Source organism: Mesitornis unicolor, unplaced genomic scaffold (genome assembly GCF_000695765.1).
Source record: "Mesitornis unicolor isolate BGI_N332 unplaced genomic scaffold, ASM69576v1 scaffold22730, whole genome shotgun sequence".
Lineage (NCBI taxonomy): Eukaryota > Metazoa > Chordata > Aves > Mesitornithiformes > Mesitornithidae > Mesitornis > Mesitornis unicolor.
In genome coordinates, this window is record NW_010159237.1 from 1 (window position 1) to 16,899 (window position 16,899).

Below are 16,899 nucleotides of genomic sequence, written 5' to 3' on the forward strand. Positions count from 1 at the left end.
CATAAATATAATATAAATAAATATTAAAAGTTATACAAATACAGGGAGAACCTCCAGCTAACACTTTCCCTCTCCTGAGTTTACTTTGCAAGTTAGAAAAGCTAAACTGATTTTCATAAAAGGTGACTATGAATTCTTTCTGACATTTAAAGTTTAATTTCTCTTGAAGTTACATAAAAGATTGAGAAAAATGCTTAGTTTCCTGAAATTAAAAGCATGACACATTCCTGACACTGTTTAAAAAACACATTGAAAAAGTATTATGAAAAATCAATTACACTTCTCTGAAAAAAGAAATACATATTCTAACGGAGTGCGTATCTCTATGTGTGTGCACACACTGCTCGTACCTCTCCGTGATCAGGCAGAGCTCATGAACACCACGGAGGGCAGTCCACACAAAAGACATCAGAGGTTAATACAGGCATGGAGCAGTAATGCCCAGGGAATTAAACTGCACTGCCAGGATGTGAATGATGTGAGGTATTTATGGTTCATTGCTAAAACGTGATTCTTTTTCACTAGAAAGAAATTTGTGGTCACATATGACTCGAGCAATGTAAAAATAATCCTGTGAATAATGAGCTGTCGCATGGCTCAGGCAACCATGGACATGTTAAAATGAATAAAAAAGTCCCCTATGAGAGTACAAGGCAGACTAATTTTTCAAATAAGGTCAGAATACATTATGGAAAAAATAAGAAGAAGCAGTAAATGCTACTACATTTTATTCTGTACATGCAAATATATCTCAAAATGCATCTGTTTACTTACTTTTGATAGCTAATTCATCCTTGAGGATATTTGTGTATTCTTCAGGGGAAAGCTGAGGTGGAAGGCCACCAACAAATAAATTTACTCGTACAATGGATTTACTGTTTTCCACAATGTAAAATCTTGTTTGGTTCATCTGACGTATTGAAGTCTACGAAAATAAAGAAAATTAAATGATGTGACATTTGGCAAAAAGATATCGTGAAGCAAAATCCCAAATAGTTCTGCACTTAGCAATCAAGTCCTCCATGCCTAGAGAATACAATGAATAGTAACAAACTTCAGTCCAAGCATAAGCTTCTCCACAGATGAGCCAGCTGGGGAGAGGAGGTAACTAATTACTTTTTCTGTAAGAAAGGGGATTTCCTACTTGCTATAAAAAACGATCATGTTTATTTTTTAGATTTACCTTTCTTATGTCCTTGAGTCTGTTAAGAATCAGCTCGTGATTGTCCAAGACCATGCGCTGAACTAGAGACAGCAAGAACATTAATTATGTTTGAAAGCACTGTAAGTTATTATCAGGCTCAATTAAACAAGAACAATACAAAAATTAGGGAAAATTCACAACTCTGTGTACAACTAACATTAACATGAAGGACCATGCAAACCTGAACTACTCATTATTCAACAAAAAAACTCATAAGTGCTTTGAATAGTCCGATTTTGTTCACAGTTCTTAAACATCAGTCTCCTTTAAAAAAAAGGCAGAAACAGCTTGAAGCCACTCAAAAGACAAGCAGTACTTTGGTAATGAGCTGTTTGACAGACGACTTTAAAACTACATTCCCTGACAACTAGTAATAACCAACTTCTGTATTTCATGAAAATGTAATTGTAACAACCTCCAGCTACAGTGAGGTTGTAAATGATGCTTTAAAACAGAGCACCAGAAACCCATCAAGGTAAGACATTCACAAGGCTACAATAACCTTGTAAAACAACTTACTGATAATGCTCACAAAGAAAGCAAAATATCAGGCCAGTATTTGAACTACAAAAGATATTTACTCGGGCATGGGCAGGACAACATCTGGCTACTTCAGTGGCTTTATTTATCTCTCCATGCAGCCACACAAATAATGAAGCACAAAGGGATGTGAACTTGGAGAACACAAATGCAGCTCCTGCAGGACCACAAACCCCTTGGGCAATGCTAGGACTGCGTATTTCTGTACTTCATAACACGCACACGCTCCTTGGACTGCCTCAGGGCTCAACTTTGCTCTTGTTTAGGGGCAGCGTCTGGTAGAAGGAGGAGAGAAGGAAGGGAGCCAACTGAACTTTATGATTAATCTTTACTAAACAACTGCAGTTAAGAAAATTATGTCAGTTAAAGGCAGCTCTCCAAAACAGGGCCCTTTGCCGAAGTGCCAATACCCACCAGTAACCACTAATAAACCTTTATGTGATGATGAAGAAAGAGAAGGGAACCACATTCCCACAGGACACACAATGCCACAAAGAATCAACATAACTTCTGATTAAGCATTTCAACATGATGGCAAAGTTTCATTTGTGAAGGCATTTGTAGTAGAAAATTAACTGTGGCTGTGTTAAAAGGAGAAAAGGGGGGAAAAAAGGGTAGATGATCAGTTACAGATGTGCCTTTATCCAATGCTCCTTCACTTACCCTGCTTACTGCCCATAAGAACTTCCACCAGTTTGAAATTCTGGAGGCACTCCGTCTGCCAAAAGATGCAACATGTAAATATAATTTCTGAATGAAATATAATTTTGCCAGACATTTACATTAAAGTTATGTTATACACTGCACATGCAGATCACAGAAAATTAAACATTTTAAAATCAACTACAATGTTCTTCTCCTAACCCACTCCTCTCAACCCAGGAATAATCCTCATTTTACACACTCAGCCTCCCACACATGGTGTCAGGGTCCTGTGCCTTTAACTGCATTGGCATGCTCCCAGCCCCATGGTCAAGGGGCACTTGTAAAGCACAGTTAACTCCACTCTCTTCAGTGACCAGCAGCTCAACAAGGGTATTTCCAGAGTTCTTCCAGAGAAAACCTGCAGGACTGGGAATGAACCTGCTCTTGGAGAAGATGGCCCAGGAGCTAGGCTTGGCAAAGGCAGGCTGACGGGGCCTCATCTCCTGGGGCACCTCATTGGCACCGGTGGAACAAACCCCTCTGCACATGTGTCACCATCCCTTCTGCAAACAATACTGCTAGAGGCCACGCGAGTCCCTTGCAGCCAGATGAGAAAAGCTGGCACAGCCAAGAGTAGAACCATTTACTAGGATTACTGTAGCCCTGGAAACATGTGACTCTCAGGATTGATGAAATTTCTTAAATGATCTTGCTTTACATGTCATGAACAAGGATGTTAAAGGCCTCAGCTGCTGACATTTGCTTTGCTTGAAATTTGTTAAGAGTGGTTCGGAGAGGATCTTCAGCAAACACAAATTCTCAATATTAAAAAGAGTTTTCCTGTATGTGCATCTTCACACAGAAAAAGGAGAAAACCCTTTAAAAATTATCAATACCAGAGAAATTGCAATTGAACCAAGGAATTAAGTTTCTTGCAACATAAAACTAGCTTCCCCAATACAGAGATGTGAAGATCTTTCCTAAACAGAGTAGCTGACTGTCCTGTTTGATAGTTGCTTTTTTCAGATGAGACAAGACTTCAGACAAGATTTTCCAAGTTTTGTTAAAAGGTCCACAGCACTTGAGGAAAAAGATAAAAATAAAATCCTAGAACCATCTTATAGCGCAGAACAAACTGAATGCCTTACATCACTGTGTACATCTAGACAGAGATCTACAATTATCAGCTACTGCAGACAGTCGGTCACATACAAGTTCCTGTGTACCCTGTAAACAACCACAAAAGGAGGTGGTTGTCCTCTGTGAGAACAGCTGTTCCCTGGAGCAGCGGAAGCGTAGTGATCTTCTGGTGTACTCACAGGTCCCAGCTGCTGAGTGAAATGCACATGTTACAGCTTCATGCCTCCACATGAAGACTGCCAGACCCTTGGCACACTTGCAAATTCTATTAACGCATTTCCTAAAAATCAGGCTATCTTGGCATCAACTGTAGAAAAGATTGAAAAGAGATCATCTTGCAAGGAAAACGTGCATCTACAAGATTACAAGATGTATCTAATAATTTCCAATGAGGTGGGAAGGAATACAGATGGTAAAGAATATGGGTGCTGTTCAGCCTTGAGTCCTTCCTTGAGGACTATAGACCTGCTGTTCGCCACTGTAGGGAGAAAATTTGTGTCGCTACAGCTCAATTTGAGTTCACCATGGCCAGCATTATGAAGGACAACAAAAAGGCTTTTTAAAAATATGTTAACATCAAAAGAAGGATGAGCGATAACACCGGTCTGTTACTTGATGAGGTCAGTTACCTGACAGGTAGGGATGTGGACAAAGCCTAGACATCTAATTCTCCTTCACCTCTGTCTTCAACACCAGTGATGGGCCCTGGGACCCTTGGAGCCTTGTGTCGGAAGGCTGTGACTGGGGGGATGATAAACTCACTTGATCCTGAGCTTGTTAGAGACCCGCTGTCCAGCTGGATATGCAAAAGTCTATGGGGCCTGATGCAATTCATCAGGGTACTGAAAGAGCTGGCCAGTGCTATCTTCGTACCTCTCTCCATTATTTTTCAGTGGTTTCGGGAGTCTGGAGAGGTCCCAGTCAACTTGGGAGCTGGCAAATGTTGTCCCAATTCTCAAGAAGGGCAAGAAGGAAGACCCTGGTAATTACAGGTCTGTCAGTCTCACTTCAGTGCCTGGTGAAATTATGGACAAGATTATTCTGGGAGCTACTGAAAAACACTTGAGACACAATGCAGTCATTGGTCATAGCCAGCACAGGTTCATGAGGGGAAACTTCTGCTTAACCAGCCAGTTGACTAAGGGAAGCCAGTGGATGTGGCGGTTCTGGATTTTAGAAAGCTATTGATACTGTCTCTCATAGTATACTTCTGGATAACCTGTCCAGCTAGACAAGTCCATAATACTTTAGGTGAGCAACTGGCTGATGGGTTGGGCTCAAAGGGTTATAGTAGATGGGATTACATCAGTGTGGTGGCCAGTCACCAGTGGGGTTCCACAGGTATCAATTTTAGGGCTAGTGCTCTTCAGTGTTTTTTATAAATTATATGGATGCAGGAATCAAATGCACATTAAGTGAGTTTGCCAACACCACCACTAAACTGGGAGGAGCTGTGGATTTCCTTGAAGGTAGAGGCCTAACAGAGAGATCTGGATACACTAGAGAGCTGGGCCATCACCAACTGTTTGAAATTTAAGAGCAAGTGCCAGATTCTCCACCTCGGATGAAGTAATCCTGATTATAAATACAAACTGGGAGACAAGAGGCTGGAGAGCAGCCCCGTGGAAAGAGATCTGGGGGTTTGGATTGAGCATGCCGTGGCAGCCAAAAGGGCCAACTGTGTCCCGAGGTGCACAAAGCACAGCACAGCCAGTCAGTGGAGGGAGGTGATTGTCTCACTCTACACTGCACTGGGGCAGTCCCACCTCAGGTCCTGTGCGCAGTTTTGGGCACCTCAATATAAGAAGGACATCAAACTATCCAGTGAAGGGTGAAAGGGGCAAGACTTATGAAGAGAGGCTGAGGTCACTTGGTTTGTTCAGATTTGAGAAAAGAAGACTGAGGGGTGACCTCTTGGCAGTCCCCAACTTCCTCAAGAGGGGCAGCAGAGGGGGAAGTGCTGATCTCCTCTCTTCGGTTACCAGTGATAGGACACGAGGAAATGGAATGAAGCTGTGTCAGGGGAAGTTCGGATTGGACGTTACGAGAAGGCTCTTCACTGAGAGGATGGCTGCTCACTGGAACAGGCTCTCCAGGGAAGTGGTCATGGCACTAAGCCCGTCAGAGTTCTGACAAGGAGCTTCTGGACAACACTCTTAGTTACATGGTTTAGTCTTAGGCAGTACTGCAAGAAGCAGGGAGCTGGACTTGATGATTCTTGTGGGTTCCTTCCAACTTGAGGTGTTCCATGAGCACCACAGAGAAGTAGAAGACAAACATGATCATCCTAATAGTGATTGCCAGTTTCCCAACAAGGTAAGATTAGCTGTGTAGTTACATACAAGTGTATTTTGAAATATTTCAAGACATAACCAGAAAAAAATCTACTGTATGTCAAGAATCATTGTGTTCATACAAGTAAATCTGCTTGATCCAGAAAGACTGACAGTAACTTCCAAAGCAACCAGATCTACCAGCAAGACTGCAGAAAGTTTTGAGCATCATACCAGTTACAAGAGATCATCTACCAAACATTAACAACATTCACATTAACCGTGAATGGACCCATTGTAATTTTTCTGAAGAGTGGCTAGCTCAACCACAAAACACAACAGATTTATTGGTGCCCAACATGGGGCAACAGAGATTTTATCAGATTGCCTGAATAGTTCAAATTCCAGCTTGTTCAGTTAAGAAAGTGTTGGGCTGTTTACTCTGAGAGTCTCAAGAAGGGTCGGAAATTAAAACGGACAGATCACATCATGTTGTTGCTGAGTGCAATACTGTATCATGTCCTGTTAATGCTTTGCTTTCAGTTAAGTGCCACAATGCTGCCCTACCTGCCGCACATGTTTTGTTATTGTTTACTTATTGCTAGTGTCTATTTGCTGTATATCTGTTATGGGCGCTGGGTGTCCTTCTACAACACAGCGAGATATATTAACATTTTCTTGAAAAGGCACCATTAACATCTGTGTAGCCATAGACATTTATAAATACCTTACTGTACCTCACCTTTAATGCGTATTTTAAGTGCATAAGAGTAGATAAATAACAGTGGCAAAAACAACAAAACAACTCCACTTTGGGTTCACTCACAATCTTTCATTTACCTGCCTTCCAAGCAATGGAAGCACTTCTTTGATCAGAGTCTGCGTAGTGCTATCCTTATTTACTCGTAGAGAAACATACGCCATTCCCACCCTAAATAGAAAAAAAATAATCATTTTAGGACAATCATAAATCGATAATCCAGTAACTGAAAGATGCCCATAAGAAATCTGGGGAAGAACTGTTTATAAAGGCATGTAGCGATAGGATGAGGGGTAATGGTTTTAAACTAGAAAAAGGTAGATTTAGGTCGGATATTAGGAGAAAGTTCTTCAGTACGAGGGTGGTAGATCACTGGAACAGGTTGCCCAGAGAGGCGGTGGAGGCCTCATCCCTGGAGATACTCCAGGTCAGGCTTGATGTGTGGCAATTAAGGCACAGACTTCACTTAACAGTACAAGCAAAGACCTTTATTATCTCTCAAACTCCATATTTATGTGTTTCTTAACTGTCCACGCGCAGGCAAAGCGGTTACCATTGGTTCAAACCTTATGCTCGCGCAGCTGAACCCCCTCACAACTGGTGCAAGCAATGCAGTGCACAGCACACCACACCACACACTGACTTCAGTGTTTATCTCCCGCAACATTTTATACTCCACAAGCCTTCTTGGCTCAAGGACAGAGCGCTCACTCCTCAAGGTCGAAGTTGTAATCAAACTGGAATTCGAACTTGCCCATCCCCACATTGATGTGGCACTGAGCAACCTGAGCTGGTAACACTGTCCCTGCTCACTGCAGGACGGTTGGACAAGATGATCTTCAAAGGTCCCTTCCAACCCAATACATTCTATGATTCTGTGATTCAACCTATCCCGTGTGTAACTTTTTTACCTAAGTGGCAAATTTTCTAAAGGGATAGGTAGCAATTTTTAATAATTGAAGAAATTTGTTCACTGAGGCTCATGACAGATGCAGTATTAGCCCCACAGACAAGCAAATACTTTCATTTCAAGGCCATTGCAGTTGTAGCACTGCAAATTAATTTCTTCTAATACACAGAATTACCGACAAGTCTTTCATAAAATCTGGCAATATAGTTGCATTGGTAACATGATCAAATGATTGAATTTTATCCCACTGCTCTTAAGAAATTGATAGGTTAGCAGCCAGGCTTGTTTCCGCTGCTAAATATGCTTAAAATGTATATTGTCTCAGGAGTAAAAGTTAACAGATTTTTTTCTTTATTTTCTCCTTCTGTTCTCACATCAGAAGTTACACAGAGTTCTTTCTATTTAATATTTCCTCAAAAATAATCCAGCTTTCAAGAGGTATATGTATGTCATCATTTGTTAATAGATGCAGTTAAAGTAAAGTTGTATCTTCTTGCCCAAATGCACAATAACAGAACCACACAAGTTGCAGACTATGTTCCGTACATGTAAAGAAACCCACTAGCACATTTCCAGGCACAGAAATTAAAAATATGTATATTACTCATATATGTATATATGAGTATATCATGTATATTCAGAAAAATAAACAGAAGAATCCTGAAATACAGCAAGAGAAACTACATTCTCTGTTATACTTGTGCAACTTCAATGACTGAAACACACCAGGCTAGACTACAGAGGACAAATGCAGCTAAGCAGGATAACCTGGTGATAAAGAAAGAAAACACTCACTTTAGCCAGGCAGGATAAATTCTGATCACTTCTGCATCCTTTGGTTTGGCTCTGATGATCCAAGCTTCAGGAACAGATTCTCGGAATACTGAGCCCAAGTTGGTGTCCTCTGCAGCATTGTTCCTGTTGATAACATCATCAGACAGCAGTGCCTGCTGTGTAAACGTCTGGAGCTCATACTCCTGCTGGTCATCATTTATGTAGTATGCCCTCAAAGCAGCCTCCTGCAACACAGCAAGATAAATTAACATTTTCTTGAAAAGACAGTTAATATCTGTATAACCACAGACATTTAGAAATACCTTACTTCTGGAACCCAACTTTAAAGTGTGTTTTATGTGCAGAACAGTAGATAAATAGCAATGGCAAAACCAACAAAACAAGAGCAAAGTTCTGAAAACAGATTTTAGTGGAAGATACAAAAAGAAAAATTGAGATATCAATGCATTCGAACATGGCCCACAGTATTTTTGTCGATAGTCACTTTAACTCCATAGATAACATGTAAAAATCCAGCACCAATAAAGCTACACTCACTGCATGCAAAGTCTACTCCACAAGGAAAATGGTAACTGACACTTGACTGTGCCCTGCTCTGCATATTCAATATTCTTGTACTAAGGGGATGCTGAAAATTAGTGAGCTCTCAGCCACAAGACTGGCCTGACCCCACACACCTGTGCAGAGGAAAGGTAAGGGCTGTGCTTGGAAGATGCAAGCAGTCACAGGATTTTTACAGCCGTTACTACCCCATGCCTGCAGAACCTCTGCTAACACAGATGCTGCAGTGAATAGTGCCCAGTAAATCACTTATGAGAACTGGTATTAATCTGCCCTGGTGTTTTAAGCAGTAGACAGATACAATGTGCTTGAAAGGCACGTAGCGTTCCTAAATAAAAGTGTTTTCAGCACTGTCCACATTTTTGCTTGAAGATCTTTGACATGCAGAACTCTACAAACTATTTTCAAAACTCTTGTTGATTTTTATCTCAATATCAAGATAAAAATCTTATTGAGCTGTAGGTTTAAACTGTCAAAATTCTGATGTAATAAGTTATCCAGATTCTTGGATGCCAAGACTGAGTCTTTATGACTGAGTCCTCACCATGCCCTACTGTGCAACACCCTGTACCCAGCTCTGGGCTTCATTTCTGCCCAGCATGGGGCCTCTGCACAACTCAGTCAAATAAGATCTGCACAGAACATTTGATTTAGTACTGAGTCATGTTATCAGCCCAGAGGGAGCACTGGAAAAGCTTGGGAGTAGCTACAACGTGATCAATAATTCATTACTTCTGCAGCCAAAGAGTGGAGGTGGACGACATGCTTCAGTCTTCAAAGCTGATTAATTGAAGTGCAATAGCGGTGGCTGTTCAGGATAAATGTCAAACCAATAAATACCATAGAAGAGGAGCAAGATCTAAGGACTGCCCAGTACTGCTCACATCAGTATAATCAGATTTCAGTGTCACAGGGAAGGAGAATTACTGCTTAGCACATGATACACTCTGAGCCTCCTTATGCTATAGATATGTAGGCCACCACTTCTTCAGGTGCTCTAAAATGAGAGCACTAGATGAAGAAGTCAAATTACACTGTAATATTACAGCCCATTTTCAGATTTTGTTGATGCTGAGTTAAATTTGTAAAACTGTTAGCTTTTGACTACTGTAATACATAATCATATGCCCCTTTATCACGCTAGTTAGTATATTGACTTTCACCAGGTATCTTACCACAACTTCTTCATTTTTTGCAATCCTTGGAATTGAAATCAGTCGAAATTGATTGCGTTTCACTGCATCATTCCCATCAAATATCTTTAATGTTTGTTTACCTGAATGAAAACAATTATTGTATTTCAATAACACACCCTGAAATCAAAAAAGCTGCCTGAATAGGAAGCATATAACAGAACAGTTAAAAACATCTTTTAACCACTGAACTGTTTCTGCATCACAAGCTTTGAGGCTGAATCTTTTCATTTTTGTTTTGTTACTGTTCATTTAAAACAGGAGTACATTCATGGAGAAAAGGGGAAGAGTATTTCAGGTAATCATGGTTTTATCTTGGCTTTTGATATAACTCTTTACATGTAACTATACTGCTTCTGCTATCACTTCCTCATCCTCACTATTCAAGACTGCATTTATTATTGACCAGTTCAACAACTTGAAAACCAAGACAGACTGCCTTCACCTTCAAAACAGCTCCCAAAGCACTGCCATTTCTGAGAGCATACTTTCACAGAAAGACCTCAAAGTACCTGGTTAACCGTACAGTCAACAGGAGAAAATACAGGAACAAAAGAAAAACTAGAAGAACAAAGGTACAGCAAATGAAGAACAACAACCTTTTACTGTGTTTCATTTCACTAAAGCCTTATTATATGTATGCTCAAACCATGAAACACAGGTTGTTGCACAGACATGTCTGGAAGGGTGAAGAGTTAAGGATTTCAGGTTCACCTTTCACAAAGACTAGTTAAGACTCAGGCTGGTATGGCTCACTGTATCACAGGTTCTCTCTTATTTAAGTGACTATTTAAAGAGCAATAGAAAAGTGCAACCAAATTCTCATAGAACAGGCAGGTTTTGAGAGGGTTTAAAAACAAATGAACATTCTCAGTCTTAATATGTGTGTCCTTACTGCCTATGGAAAGGAATCAAGTTAATCAATCCAGACCAAAAGGAGATTCCAACAAGACAGACCTTGTGTCCTCTCCTGATCATGCTTTTATGAAGAGACGTGATGAGCTAGTTTTGTAGGTTCTTTCACTGTATTCCCCGGAAAGCCCATGCTTTACAACAGACATGACTATTCCTCATGGACAGAATTTGCCCATTTTATTCCAGTCTGTCATTTTTGTGTTCCTCCTCTGGACACCCACTCCAACAGCTCAATGTCTTTCCTGTGCTGAGGGCCCCAGAACTGGACGCAGTACTCCAGGTGGAATCTCAACGGAGCAGAGTAGAGGGGCAGAATCACTTCCCCCAACCTGCTGGCCACACTTCTTGTGATGCAACCCAAGATACAGTTGGTTTTCTGGGTTGCAAGTGCACAATGTGGGCTCACATTCCATTTTTCATCCACCAGCACCCCAAGTCCGTCTCCACAGAACTGCTCTCAATTCATCATCCCCCAGCCTGTACTGATACTGGGGATTACCTTGACCCAGGTGCAGGACCTTGCACTGGGCCTTGTTGAATCTCATGAGGTTCACATGGGACCGCTCCTTAATCCCATCAAGGTGCCTCTGGATGGCATTCCTTCCCTCAGTGAATCAACTGCACCACTCAGCTTGGCATCCACAAACTTCCTGAGGGTTCACTAAATAATCCCACTATCTGTCATTGATGAAGATAATGAATAGCATTGGTTCCAGTACAGATCCCTGAGGGACACCACTTCTTACTGGTTTTCACTTGGATGCTGATGTGAAAGCACAAATACTTTAAGTAGGAATCAAAAGAACTAAAACCCTAAATGAAAGTCAAATTGAAGAAGCAAAAATTATTGCCTTTCTAAACAGTATCTACAACATGACAGATCTTTGGGCTTCTAGTTTTGCAAGTTTACTTCTTGTTCCTGTCAAGAAGAATGAACTTTGGAAGCACAGCTCTAATTTCTTCTTTCCTATATAACTATTCAACTCAAGAACTCTTCTGAGAGTAATTAGCTGAAATCTGTTACAACATCAGTTTAAGAAAAATAATCACACAATTTTCACATGCAATATGAGAGTAAATTATTCTACTGGAGAACTGAGTCTGGAATATATGATATGATACATCGTGACTTTTCAAGTACTTTTTTTTTAATATGAAAAGTAGTATTCACAGGTGGATTTAGATTTCCAGTTTTCCAGTTATCAACTTAGTTATCGTTGTGTCTGTTTTCAATTTTTTTTATTGATAATATAAAGAACATTTAAGTATCATCAACTCTCACTTCTGAATTATCCTTGAAACTATTGCCATTGCATTGAGACTATAGCACACTTCAGAAACTGATCCACTCCTTTAAACCCTGCTAGATTATAATGTCAGAAAAAGTGAAATTCTTTTAGAAGCAAATTTCCATCAGAGTTATCTCCATGGTGACTTTAGCACAGACAAGTTTTAACCAAGAGAAACACTGTCCTGGGTGACCTTCTTTAGGGATAACAGAGCTGAGAAAACACAGCAAACATGGTTACTGACAGCACAGCCAATGTTCTGAGTACGAACTTTCATAACATTATAAAAATCTCTACTGTTTTCTCTAGCAATCCAGAGGATAGACAACCATCTGAGAATAAAAACATCCATCCAAGTTTTAGCACTTGTTTTCCTTCGAACTGCCTTTGTAGTCTGCTCCTCTTAGATACCAGCTGGTCCAAGAGAATCCCTAGCAATTTCAAATGGAAATCTTTTTTATGAGCTCTCCACTTCTTCAGACCAGCCAAATGCTGCAAGAAGTTGGCTTCACTCTAAAGATAAACTGGTTTGCAAAGAGGAGTTTAGATCTACAGACCAGTAGTAATGTCCGAGGTTGAAGTCTGTTCCTTAGCTAAATACACAGTATGTTCAGTCCTGCTTTCCTTAAAGTAATCTCATTATCTGTCACACAGAACAAGCTCACTTTATTAGTGAAAAATGATGTTTAACTTTGTTACTGTCCTCCTCACAGGGATTATTTTTACTGCAACCTGATGAAAGATGGCTTCCTTGCAAATGGGCTTCAGGGGACATATTAACAGAACAACAAACAGCTACTTATTTGACCACAACTAGTCATCCATAACATTTCCCAACTAATTCAAGTGCACAGCCAAGACATGAAAGCTAAGGGTTGTCTAACTAGCCTTGAAAAGAAGCTCAACTATAGTAAATTTTAAAGATAGACAAAGCTCTTTCTCCCTCCTGTTCCAATTTTTTAATATTAGAAAAAGATCCAATTATGAATTGAAATCTACATATCACTACTCAGTATAAAAAATATTGCTAATATGCAACAGATGCACACAACAATTTTTGGTATTTAAGGGAGTTACCGCCTGTTTTATAATATACATCTTTTATATCTTCCTGTTGGATCAGACTCCACAGTATCAGGACTTCCTCCTGAAAAACACAATACTTTTTTTCTTATCATGGGATACTGAGTTGAAAAAACCCTGTTCTTCATGCTTATGTTTTTCAAGGACAAAACAATTACAAAAAGGTCAACTTCAGGCATAATTTACGAAATGATGGAATTTTATTTTGGAGGCTAAGATACCAAGTTTCCTGGGAAAAGGACAAACAGCATTTGATGAGTCCAAAGTTTATGCCCTTTGACTTCCAAATCCCCACAGACACTTCTTCTGAAAAGACTTATGTGCAGCTTGTGGCAGAGATAGGAATATGATGTAGTCATGAATGTTTTTTGCCACTGAAGAAAGCTGAAGGCCTACACCAAACATATTGGTGGAATTTACTCTTAAAAGACCAAATTTAACAACACCGCTTCCCAAGAACCAACAAAACTTGTGCTATCCACATGCTTTCTGCTCTCCTCTAGTCACTGCTACTCCAGATTACAACAGTGTAGACTGGCAAATTTTGATTTATTTCGGTATTACCATTCACCACCTCCAAGGCAGCAATAAAGCAGGTAAGAATTGTGGGGTTTTTTCTCTTACTGCTCTTTAAGAGAGTCTTTCAGAATCCCAGATTCTTCCCTTCTCCAACTCTTCCTCTTCTAGGAGAGCCATTGAAGTGTGCACTTCTCTGAACTTGTTTTACTGAGCAGTTCAAATCCCCCAGGTTCCAAGACAGTTTTGAAGAACAAAGCTGTTTTGATAGCCATTCTCCCATATTGGTAGCCACCTCTTTACCCTTCTCCTCCAGAGTGGTTTTTAAAACTTTTTCAAGTGTCTGCCATATGTATCATCACTTGATCTAGTTTCACCTGCTTCTCCCTCTAGCTTTAGGGTTCCAAATCCATTTAAATAAATGTTTCAGAGGAACATGCTTAGTTATTTGTAACTGGTTTTAGCAGAGTACAATGACCCTTTTTATGAAGACTGAACATTTTCATAACTGTCTTTAAAAGAAAAATCCCTCGAATCCACAAATGCTGTCTTTGCTTGTTTCTGAAAACAGTTTGTTCCTGCTTGCAGAATTACAGTGAAGGTCTCTTCCACACTGTCAGCAGGTTTGGGACAAGACACAAGCAAGAAATAAGCCAATGACTTCGGTCAGTCTGATTTAAGAACATCTTATTTCCCTCACTCGGCACGTAAACAGCTACCTGAGCAGAGCACTGCCTGGCAAAAGAGGGGCTGTGGGAGCACATGCTGTGAAAAGTACATTTGCTGACAGCACCCCATTTCTATCCTTGGTCAGACTCCTCTCAAACCTCCTTCAGAGAGGGTTTTCTCTTGATGGCTGCATTTTGTCATGCAGAAGATAGGCACATGCTGAGGCAGACGGTTCCCATGCAGCCAGCGGGTGCTGAGAGACACAGGGCAGGGAGACTCCCAGGGCAAGGCAACTCCCAGGTCAGGGCTGTGTCCTTCACTCTTCATGTGTCCCTGTCTGACAAATGGGTTGCCCACACACATGGACAGAAAGTCTGTTAAGCCATCAGTACACCTCCTGAAATGTGTCTATACACATTTCCAGTGGGCTGCTATGGGTAAACTGTATCCAAGCATCAAGACTAGCAGAATGCTAAAGCAAAGAGAGTGCTAATCACAGAAACAACCCAAAAAAGCAGGGATCTTTATGTCACTCTTAAGGATCTATTGTTAAATTTTTAATCTGGTAAGTCTTGACACAAGGACCCCTAAGGCAGACAATAAATTAACACTAGCTAGTAACATTTGCAAATACCTCTCCATAGCCTTCTGGCAATGATGCTACAAGACTACAGGAAGTTTTTTTCCGATCTTATTTTTCATAAAATCTCTTCACATTTTCAGGAAGTACTTAAGAAGAAGTGCTTGCCTTCCCTAAAAGAGACATCTAGAACATTTTGACTACCAACTGTTATGAGACATCAAGGATGAGGTGGGAAGGCATTCAGGGAACACCACAGTCAGACTGAAAGGGAACCAAGCCAAAGGGGCAGCAACACAGGAGTAAATGTTATGCTAGGGGAAGGAAGAGAACTGGGAGAGATGAGTTGGGGTACAGCACAACACACAACTTAGTGAGAAGTGAGACCAATAGTGAACAATATCAAGTATCAGAAAAGGCACATGAAGGGGGTTGAGATAAGAAGAGAAAAGGAAGATATGCACAATGGTGGAAGTGAAGCAAAATAAAAGTAATGTGTGATTTTTCAGAACACTCATTTTTCTTTTCCCATCAATTTTCTAAGAACTTTAGGCAAAAAAAAAAGTGCCAATCATATTTATCAATTTGAAATTTCAGTTTTTACAACAATCTATGCAGCTACTTTAGGCAACAAGTACCATGTTTGTCTAGTTACTAATATGGGTATAGGGGGCAGGATGCCCTTAAATTGTGATTGGCTTCATCTTCTGAAAAGTAAGAATTTGGCTAATACCAACCCTAGAAAACTCCACACACATAAGAAATTAACTGCATAAGAAACAACCAGCCTGGTTCATACTTTTTTCCTGCAACGTGCCCAAGCAAAAAAAAAGACTCAAACAAATCACTTGGTGTTTTCAGTAAGATTTGGATCCAGCTATCTTAAAAGAAAAAGGCTTCAAAAAGACATGCTGTCTGCCCTTTAATTTGTTTCTTATCTGTGGACTGTTAACACCGTGCTTTTTTTCTTCAACTACCAAGTTCAGAGAAATTATCTATTTGTCAGAGTAATTAACAGATTGTCACTTATGCCAGTCTACTAGTGAAAAATAGTGGTGAGATTATTTTCCAGACCCTGGATAAACGAGTTGGACCAAAACTTTGGATCTCAAATTGATACCTAGCATTAGAAAAATAGCCATTTAATTTTTCTTGCAAAGCAAAGCAAGTTAAGATTATGTTAATAAAGACTGGAATGGGTGACTATTCACTTACTAAAATTCTGCTTACTTGAATCGGTTGAAATTTGGACATCTTTTGCTGATCCCTGTGTTGATCCATCAACATCGTCATCTTCATCTGTGAAAACAGAAACATTTTAAGAATGGATTCTTGTTAATTTGAACTAGGGAAAAAAAAGTGTTAGAGTGTTTGTCATTTAAGAATGGTTTCCATCAAAGGTAACACAAAAGAATCCAATCAGAAAAGCACACTTTCTTCTTCTGCCTACTTTATTATATTATAATAATCCATACTATAAAAACACCATTAAAAAAACAAACCTGCATTGTAATATAACTGCACTGAAGGGATATCTGAAGTCTTCCTACCATTACCTTTAATATTGCAACTACTGCATTTCATCCCTTTCTCAAGCTGCAATGTTTGCCTATGATCGAAGTACATATGGTTTTTATTAAGTTTAAAATCATGAAATAAGTCCAGGAATCACAGCAACAGCTTTCCAGTCAGAAGTATAGGTATTATAGAAATAACTTTCATAACTGAAAAATAGATTAGCTGACACCCAAGGAGAAAGAAATTACTGCACTCCAGAAGAGAATTTTGACAGTAGCTCACTATTACTGAAAGCTAGGAGCTAACAC

The 16,899-nt window shown here is 40.0% G+C and overlaps 1 protein-coding gene across 1 annotated transcript in view; it reads right to left on the reverse strand.

Annotated features, from left to right (window-relative positions):
- Positions 1 to 774: 774 nt before the first annotated feature.
- LOC104541912 (diacylglycerol kinase theta-like) overlaps positions 775 to 16,899 on the reverse strand; it is a gene marked incomplete at both ends in the record, with an annotated part of 38,432 nt that continues 22,307 nt past the window's right edge. Inside the window, 7 exons of the mRNA XM_010186075.1 lie at positions 775 to 925; positions 1,184 to 1,245; positions 2,408 to 2,462; positions 6,643 to 6,733; positions 8,268 to 8,491; positions 10,004 to 10,104; positions 16,304 to 16,372. Of these exons, the coding sequence (XP_010184377.1) occupies positions 775 to 925; positions 1,184 to 1,245; positions 2,408 to 2,462; positions 6,643 to 6,733; positions 8,268 to 8,491; positions 10,004 to 10,104; positions 16,304 to 16,372 (753 nt within the window). The remainder of the gene's footprint in view (positions 926 to 1,183; positions 1,246 to 2,407; positions 2,463 to 6,642; positions 6,734 to 8,267; positions 8,492 to 10,003; positions 10,105 to 16,303; positions 16,373 to 16,899) is intronic.